The sequence below is a fragment of the Hylobates moloch genome, unplaced genomic scaffold, assembly GCF_009828535.3.
Source record: "Hylobates moloch isolate HMO894 unplaced genomic scaffold, HMol_V3 SCAFFOLD_10, whole genome shotgun sequence".
In the NCBI taxonomy this organism is placed as follows: domain Eukaryota; kingdom Metazoa; phylum Chordata; class Mammalia; order Primates; family Hylobatidae; genus Hylobates; species Hylobates moloch.
Window position 1 is genome coordinate 102,704,081 of NW_026652285.1, and position 8,789 is coordinate 102,712,869.

Below are 8,789 nucleotides of genomic sequence, written 5' to 3' on the forward strand. Positions count from 1 at the left end.
GTCTCGGCACAGATAGGGAGACTGAGGCACGGGGAAGCCCTCCTGCCCCAGCCTCACTCCTAGAGGCTCTAGGTTCTGTGACCACTGCCACCCTGCATCTGTGTGTCTGTATGTGGCTGGCTGGCTCCCTCTCCTCTCCCACCATTCCCAAATGTCCTGGTCTGGCTGTGTGAGCTTCAGGCAGACTGTCTCCAGGAGTGGCAACCAGGGTTAGCCTGGTAGGACCCCAGCTTCAGGACCCTGGCAGGGCCCAGTGGAGCGTCTCATCTAGGGGGTATAGCTCACCTCTTCTCCCCTCGCCTCCATTTATCCAGCAATAAAATGGGTATAATGTGCAACTCACACAGAATTGCTCCAGTTAGAAAGGATCGCGTGTGTTTGGCTGGGCCTAGCAGCACGGGGGAGGGGTCCCTCTCCAGCTCAGCCCTAAGCCCCACCCACAGTGATCTGCAGGTCTAGGGGGTACAGGGTCTCCCCCGATGCAGCTTGTGCCAGGCTCGCTGTCCCCCAACCAAGGCTGGGTCTGCTGGGAAAAGAAATCTGAGCAGAAGACCCCCATGGGGCAGGGACAGAAAATTCTGAGATAAAGCCCAGGCCAGTTGCTCCCACAGAGATCTCTGTCCTATCTCTGGCTCCATCTCCTACCTGTCTTCTGGCCTGGAAACTTAACGGGCTAATTATCCCAGCTCCGTCAGAAAGATGGCCAAGCCCAGGACACCAGGGCATGGGGGGCTGGAAGAACATCAGTGGCCCCCTCCACAAGGGTCTCGGGTGTGTGTTGGAAAAAGCCCTGGGCCAGAGTTAGGAGTGCTGCATCAGACCTGGGCTCTTCTACAATCTTGCTGTGTGGCCTTGGACAGGCTCTTTCCCTCTCTGGGCCTCTCTCCCTGTGTACAGTGAGGTCTGGCACAGAGCATGGTGTTCAAGCTGCAAATGCAAAACGCTTTGCGCTCTGTGCATTCCCTCACTGCATCCACACAACCTCTGGTTAGTAATGTTTTCTCACTGTGCAAATGAGGAAACCGAGGCACAGGGAAGTTACATCACTTGTCCAGGTGTGGCTGGGATGTGGACTCAAAGGGTGGGACACTGGAGAGCAAGGACTCAACCTCTACTCTCTGTGCTTGGCCCTCCCCCACCTCTGCAAGCCCCAGGACCCCATCCCAGAGGCCTGTCCCCTTTCCCACGGAGGGCCTCAGCAGGTGCCCTCAGGGGCCTGGGCCTCCCACAATAGCCGCAGCCCCTGGGCTGACCCAGCCCTTTATCAGGGCAGGAGATCATGCGCCATCTGGCCCCGCAGCTGCCCAGGTGGGCTCACCTTCCAGGCTCCATTTCAGGAAACTCTAGCCTTGCCCTGTCCCCTCCCCCCGCCATGGCCTGCCTGCCTGCCTGCCTGCCCCTTGGTCCCAGCCTCCATCAGCAGAGGCTAGAGAGAGGCCCGGGGCAGACTGGGGTCTGAGCGCTACCGCTCCCTGGCCTTTAGGGCTCTGGGGGAGAGGGGAGGGAACATGTTTCTCAGGCACCTCCTGCCCCCACCTACACACCAAGGGATGTTCCGGCCATAGAGAAAGCTCCAAGTTTATCATAGGAAGCAGAGTTGTTACAACTTGGGCGAACACAAGTCAAATGGAGGCTCCCCACTTCCAGCCTGTGTGATCCTGGAGAAGTTTCTTAACTTCTTTGAGCCTCCCTTCCTCACCCGGAAAGGGGAGAGGCTAAGAGAGTTTCTCTCAGAGTGCTGCCTATGAGGATTCAGGGAGCTAGCCCAGATCAAAGCCTGAGTGCAGTGCTGCTTATCTATGCAGAAATAGTCTATCTGCCCAGGAAGACAGTAGCAGGTGCAGAAAACAGCTCACCGATTCCAAGGGGCCTGCCCACCCCAAGGGGTGAGTTCCGGCCAGGACTCCAGTTCACAGTAGCCCCTAAGGCCGGTGCTGCTCAGTGCTAGGGGCTCCACATGAAATATTACTGTGACATCCCCACTCAACAGATGGGGAAACAGAGGCACAGAGAGGGGAAGGCCATACATGGCCATGGTCTGAACCACTGCCCAGCTGCCTGCACTGGACACCCATATCACCAAGCCCCAGGCAGCACGTGCCTCTGAGTCCTGTCTGAGGTCTTCTGCCTCCCCCGGAAGATTAGAGCCTCCGTTGGGCCAGGGATGGGGTCCCTTTACCACTGTGTCCCCAGTTGCTGGCCTGTGACACTTCCTGAATGCCTATGGCATGAAGCAGTGGGTCACTTCCCTCCTCCTGACCCTTAGGGAAATGACCTACGTGGTCACCTCCTTACCCACAGGCCCTTTGCAAGGTTAGAGGGCAGGGCTATGAAAGCATGGCCCTCAACTCAGCCACTGGCAAGCACACATTGTGCCAGACTCACGGGAGGCAGTTATGGTCTGCATGGCGGGGTAAACCACGGGGCACCCTTCCTGTGCCCCAGGTCTCCCTGTGTCCTCACGGTGCAGGAGGCCTCCCTAGTGGTATCCCATTTTCCTCCCTGTAGGTTTCTGGCACAGCCCTGAGTGTGAATTTGTCCGCCACTGCATTGCCAAGTCCCAGGAGCGAGTGGAAGGGAAAGTGCAGGTGTCCGTCCTCAAGGGTCAGGTGTACATCCTCGGCCGGGAGTCCCCACTGTCTCTCTACAACGAGGAGCTGGTGAGGTAGGTGCCCCACACCTCATTCTGACTCCCACTTGGGCACAGAGCCTATCTTTTGACTGGATCCTCAAGACATCTGTGCCTGAGCACGTCAGGCACCATGCAGAGCACACAGCAGTGGTCACAGAGGATACAGACACCACTATGCTCCCGTAGAACTCACAGGCTAGCTGGGAGAAAGGCATGGATCAAACCATTACCAGAATGTAGAATTAGACAAGGTGGCAGCAGGCTGTGAGGAATACAGGATAGTCTGGCTGGGTATAATAACTGGGATTGGCTAGGAGGGGTGGTGCATGCCTGTAATTTCAGCTACTCAGGAGGCCGAGGTGGGAGGATTGCTTGAGCCCAGTTCAAGACCAGCCTGGGCAACATAGTGAGACCTCATCTCTACTAAAAATAAAAAAATTAGCTAAGCATGGTGGCATGTGCTTGTGGTCCCAACTACTTGGGAGGCTGAGGTGGGAGCATCTCTTGGGCCTGGGAGATCAAGGGTGCATTGAGCCATGATCATACCACTGCACTCCAGCCTGGGCAACAGAGCAAAACCCCGTCTCAAAAAATAAACACATAAAATATTAGCCAGGCGTGGTGGCATGCACCTGTAGTCCCAGCTACTCAGGAGGCTGAGGCAGGAGGATCACTTGAGGCCAGGAGTTGGAGGCTGTAGTGAGCCAGGATCGCACCGCTGCACTCTAACCTTAGTAACAAAGCTAGGCACTGTCTCTTAAAAAAAAAAAAAAAAGAAACACAAGTGGAACCATGAGGAGATTTCTCACTGATGGACCAGGCAGAAGGTGGCCAAGGAGGAGCCCCTGGAGGGGCAGGAGGGCCCTGGTGAGCCAGGGCAAAGGTGGCAGGTAACGATTGGCCACTCCTGTGTCTGCCCCGTGGATGAGAGTGACCTGCACCAAGGGACGAGGTGTCACCTCCAGAGGTCACCTGGCCAAACTAGAGATGGGGCAGGCCCCTGTGGGACAGACAGCCCCCACTAGACGTGGGTCCCTCAAGGCCCAGCTTAGCTCAGGCTAAGACCAGCCCCTCCCTCCTGGAGGCTGGTTGGGAATTAAAGTACGAGTCTTGTTTGGCAGTCAATATTATTTTTTTCTTTCCCTTCTCCTTGCCATGTTGAGTTTCTCCCCCCTTCAATCTTTCTAAACACTTTATAAGCCATAAATACAACTGAGTCAGTTTAGATCAGTCGGGGTAAATGTCAAATTATCTTCTCTCTTTCTCTCTCTGGCTCTTTCTTCCCTCCCCCTCCAAATCAACAGCCTCTAATAATCTTTCCAACCTTTCATTAAGCCTTACAGTCTCACTCAGGGAGATTAAATGAATAAAGTAAAAAGGGAAAGGGGAAAAAAGAGAGAAAAGCAGGAGCATTTATTCTCACTGTGTTTCCGACCATTTCCCTTTTCTTTTTGATTTCTACATCGCTGACTTGAAAGCCCTTGAGTGACAGCGTCACAGGGACCAGCGAGGAAGCCGTGAGAGGTAGCAGAACTGGAAATGCCGCGGCACAGTAGGTAGAAAGTAACGTAATTATAGAGCAGGTCAGAGCCACTCGAATGAGCACAAATAAAAGCACAGAGGTTTTCTGCAGACCGTCAGGGGAGGAAAAAAAAAAAAAAAAAAAAAAAAAAAAAAAATCATTGTAAACTCTTTTTCCACCACAATTTTAAAAAGAGGTTTTTTAGTTCCTGAGAAACCCCTCTTGGAACTCCCAGCAGCCTCGTGGGACAAGTTTGTCCCTGGATGTGGGCCCTCTTTGCAGGGGCTGCCAGGGCAGTTGGGAAGTTCCCACCTTGGGGAACGGGATGGAGAGAGTTTGTTGTGACTTGTGAGAGATGGAGCTGAAGGGACAGATGGACACGGAAGTGGGGGGATTCTGTGTCCTACGTTCTCCCTGGGCTGAGTGCAGGGGCCAGTGGGGCTGAGGCTCAGTTGCTAAAACAAGGTCTGTTAAAGGGATCTGAGGAGCTTGGTGCTCTAATTTGGTCTAGCTCTTCCTAGGCACTGACTCTGCACAGAAAGGGGTGGCCAGCAAAAGTCTGGCATCTCCTCCTCTTCCAGGGAATGCAAGCTCCTAGTGGCTTCAGTGCCTGAGCCCTGGAGGGGCCGTGGAGGTGCAGAGGAGGGAGGAAGGGAGATCAAGGAGGTGCAGGAGCATGGGAGTGACTTTGCAGAGAGTTCCACGCACCCACTGGCTTCAAGACCTAGTGAAGGTCAGGGCCCGGGTCCTGAACAAGTCACTGGGGCCAGGCAGATGCAGAAACCTCATTTGTTCTTGTAAAAAGTCCAGTCTACAAAGAACCAGTCAGAGGTCCAGCCTCAGGGTCTCAAAGCAGCAGATCCTCCTGCCTCCCAACACCGACTCCCCCCGCCCACCCCTACCTTGAGAACCTTGAGTCAGCTTTGTCCCAAGGCTGGAATTCTGCAGACAAGGGACTGATTCAGAGCAGGACATGACAAGGGACCCCATCCTCTCAGAGGCTGGCCTTGTAGAGTAGGAGGCATCTGAGTCCACGTGTCCTAAGTGCTTAGCACAACCATAATTAATGAAGGCAATGGGTGATTGTTTGCTTATGTCCGGCCCCTCCCTGTGGACACCACTGTTGCTCTTCCTTCCTTGGCACCTGGCCCAGCACCTGGCAGGCAGCAAGGGCTTAATAAATGCCTGAACAAATGAATGAGTGAACGAATAGCGTTAGTACTAATGGGTGCTCACCATGTGCCAGGCACCAGCGACATTATTTCATGTGGGGCCAAATGTGGCACTGAGAGCTAACCACCATCTAACCACCATCACGCATTTCACAAGTGCAAGGCCGAGGCTCTGAGTGCAGGAATACTCGCCTGGGCTCTCTGGCGGCAGGTAGCGGAGCCAGGACGCAAACCCCAGTCGGCCGGCTGGAGTGCCTGCCATGGTTAGGAAGGTTTGGAGGAGCAGCTAAGGGTGGAGAGCCCCAAAGCAGAAGGCTGGTGAGTCTGGGAGGTGGAAACTGTAGGGAGGTAAAATCTGCTCTGCTGAGTATACAGCAGCAGTCAACCCAGCATTTTCCATGACACACTGGCGGTGGGTGCCCAGGTTTCAGGATGGATTAGGTAAGGTCTAACTGGTTGAACACATGAGGGGAAAGGTGACTTAGTGGGCCAATCTTGCTGTGAATGCTGGAGGCCTCCCTGCAGCTTGCGAAATGCCTTTGTGCTGTTGCAATTCACACCCCAAGGCCTCCTGAGCCTTCAGGTCACTGGATGCCATCCACACAGTCCCAAGGGCACAGGTGGCTTGGACAAGTTATCCATTTACAGACAGAGTGCTCTGGTTGGTAGGATTTCATAGGGCTAGTTCTGGGGTGGCTGCTCCTAGCCTCCTGCCACATTGTGTAGCAGGGAAGAGGCTGCTGTGTGCTCCACTAGGGCTCTCCGACCTTTGGGTTGGTGCCTGGCCCAGAACAGGGTTCCCTGAGTTATACAGAAATTAAATGGAAAGCCGACGTGCAGGGAGGGTTTGAAGCCACACAGGGGAAATGCCCTGACATCTGGGAGATGAGGCGGCTTCTGGCCCCAGCAGTCCTCCCTTCAAGCAGAGGCCAGGGCCAGGCTGAGCTGACAAGCTTCTCCTCTCCTTGCAGCATGAACGTGCAGGGTGATTATGAACCAACTGATGCCACCGGGTTCATCAACATCAATTCCCTCAGGTGAGAAGCTCAGGGCCCTGACGGGCCTTCAGAGCCCCCAGGTGTAAAGGGTAGGCTTTGAGAGCCCCCAGGTGTAAAGGGTAGGCTTTGATGGGACCTTAACTGCTGCCCTGCCCTGCCCTAGACAAACCCCACTTTCCTGTCCATCTGCCCATAGCATCCTCAGAGGCATGCTTTGATAGCCGACAGCAACAGAGGGTCCTAGGCACTGGGGTCCTAGGTTCCTATGTCCCACCCAGTGCCTCTGATACTTGCCCTCCCCTCCCGCTAAGCCACAGGGACTCCACTATGAGCTCCTTTGCAGGGCAGGTTAAACATGGAAATAGCGTAAAGGTGGAGAGAAGCCTTTGTTTTCTGTCACCATACCTGAGCCGTAGGTCTAGCTGGAAACCATCCTAGCCACGTGGATCTCCATGGCCCAGGAGGGTGGTGCACGTCATCTGAAGTCACTCAGACCTTTGATCCTCTGTGAGTCACCAGTAAGGGTGTCAGCTGTACCTGCCTCACAGATGCAGTGAAGGTTCAATATGAGCCTGTGGAAATCAAGCATGCGGCTCAGGCTTAGACCCTGGCATGCAGAAGAGCCAGGGGCAGTGCCAGCAGCAAGCACTCTCAGCCCAGGGCTGGTGTGCTCAAGGGCAAACAGGGTCATTTGTCACCAGCAGCTAACATAGACTAAGCTGCCCTGGGGCACTCTCCTAGGATGTCTCATTGAATTCTTACACAAAATTTGCAACTACCCGCAGACAGGCTGAGTGGTTAAGTAACTTTCCAAGGGTCACACACACAGCTAGGAGGTGGTGGAGCTGAGTCCGGAGGGCCTGTCCTCCTGTGGGTTCTCCATCACCAGCTCCCTTCTCATGGGGATTGGAGTCTAGAAGAATACGCAAGTCTGTCTCCTCTTGCTAACAACATGCCGGGGGCACAGAGCCACGATTTTCTCCCAGAGCTAGTCTCTTGTCCCTGGAGGCACCCCTTCCCCCGAGAGATGTTGAATCCCGCCCATCTGCCCAGGGTCCTCTCCCTTCCCCTCCGTCACCTCCACCTCCCCTGCCTCCTGCGCCCTCTGTTTGTATTTTATGACTCTATAAACCCTTTTAAATGGCCCAGAACAAACAAGGCTTACATAATGGCCTCTTCATTTCTCCTATTGCTAGTTAAACGCTTTGTCTTCAACAATGACAAACAATGTTTTCCCCCAAGATAAATTAATTACATTATCCTGACTGGAGGGCAGGAGGGGCCAGGGCGGGAGAGGGAACAGAAAAAAAGGCAACTTCACACACATCTTAACAAACAGCTGCCCCAGCCACCCCAATTCTGCCGGAATTAATTGGACCCAGTGTGTGTTGTTATTGTTAATTTACATTTTTCTTTGTTTTGAATCTGGTTTACAGGCTGAAGGAATATCATCGTCTCCAGAGCAAGGTCACTGCCAAATAGACCCCTGTACAATGAGGAGCTGGGGCCTCCTCAATTTGCAGATCCCCCAAGTACAGGCGCTAATTGTTGTGATAATTTGTAATTGTGACTTGTTCTCCCCGGCTGGCAGCGTAGTGGGGCTGCCAGGCCCCAGCTTTGTTCCCCGGTCCCCCTGAAGCCTACAAACGTTGTCATCGAAGGGAAGGGTGGGGGACAGCTGCGGTGGGGAGCTATAAAATGACAATTAAAAGATACACTAGTCTTTTGTTTCTTTATTTCTAGTGTGTGTGTGTGTGTGCGTGTGTGTAGTTAATTATGGTTTTCTTAGGCCAACCTTTGTGTTTTCGGACCTAAGTGCCGCCGAAGGCCGCTATTTGCCAGACAGCCTGTTAATCTGGCAGTCGACCCCACTCCAGCAAAAACTAGGAATCCAAAAGTGCCGCCTGGGTCAGATCCTAGCCGGCAGCCTAGGAATCTGTTACCAACTGTGGTCCTGTGGCAAATGTAAGGAAACCAAATAAAATTTAGGGGATGCCCTTTGGGGGCATCAACGCACAGCCCTTTCTCTGGAGATCACCTTTACTCACAGCCCACAGGGAGCTTCTATAGAGAGCGACCATGAGTGACCCTAGGACACTTACCACAGCTGCATGGCCTAAAGCAGCCTGAATCATGAAGGAGGAGGGAGAGGCCTGAGCAGAGAGGAGAAAAAGAGCAAGCCCGGAACTTGGCAGCACTTCTCAGGGTCCACAAACCAGGCCCCAAAGCAGCCATGTTTGTAGTGTGGATCCGGCCCCCCTTGGTCATATCTGATTGGACCGTGGATGGACATCTGACTCGAGCTGGCCAATCAGAACCCCCAGGAATTGGGCCTGGGCACGTGGCCGGAAGTGAGGGCTTGTAACACAGGCACTCACCGCTGGGATGCTGTGCACCTGGGGCACAGAGCAGGTGTAGAAGGAAAGGAGAGGGAAGGGATGGGAAGAGAGGGTCATGGTATTAGC

General features: G+C 54.0%; 1 protein-coding gene across 4 annotated transcripts in view; it reads left to right on the forward strand.

Annotated features, from left to right (window-relative positions):
* Positions 1-8,057, forward strand: part of ASS1 (argininosuccinate synthase 1) — a 55,676-nt gene extending 47,619 nt beyond the window's left edge. For 3 of the 4 annotated variants that reach the window (XM_058445844.1, XM_032165425.2, XM_032165426.2), the window contains 3 exons: positions 2,509-2,665; positions 6,298-6,363; positions 7,761-8,057. In XM_058445844.1, the coding sequence (XP_058301827.1) occupies positions 2,509-2,665; positions 6,298-6,363; positions 7,761-7,806 (269 nt within the window). In that variant the 3' untranslated portion in view covers positions 7,807-8,057. Of the gene's footprint in view, positions 1-2,508; positions 2,666-4,110; positions 4,162-6,297; positions 6,364-7,760 lie in introns of those variants that run through there. The other variant, XM_058445843.1, reaches the window with a different exon arrangement.
* The last annotated feature ends 732 nt before the right edge of the window (positions 8,058-8,789 follow it).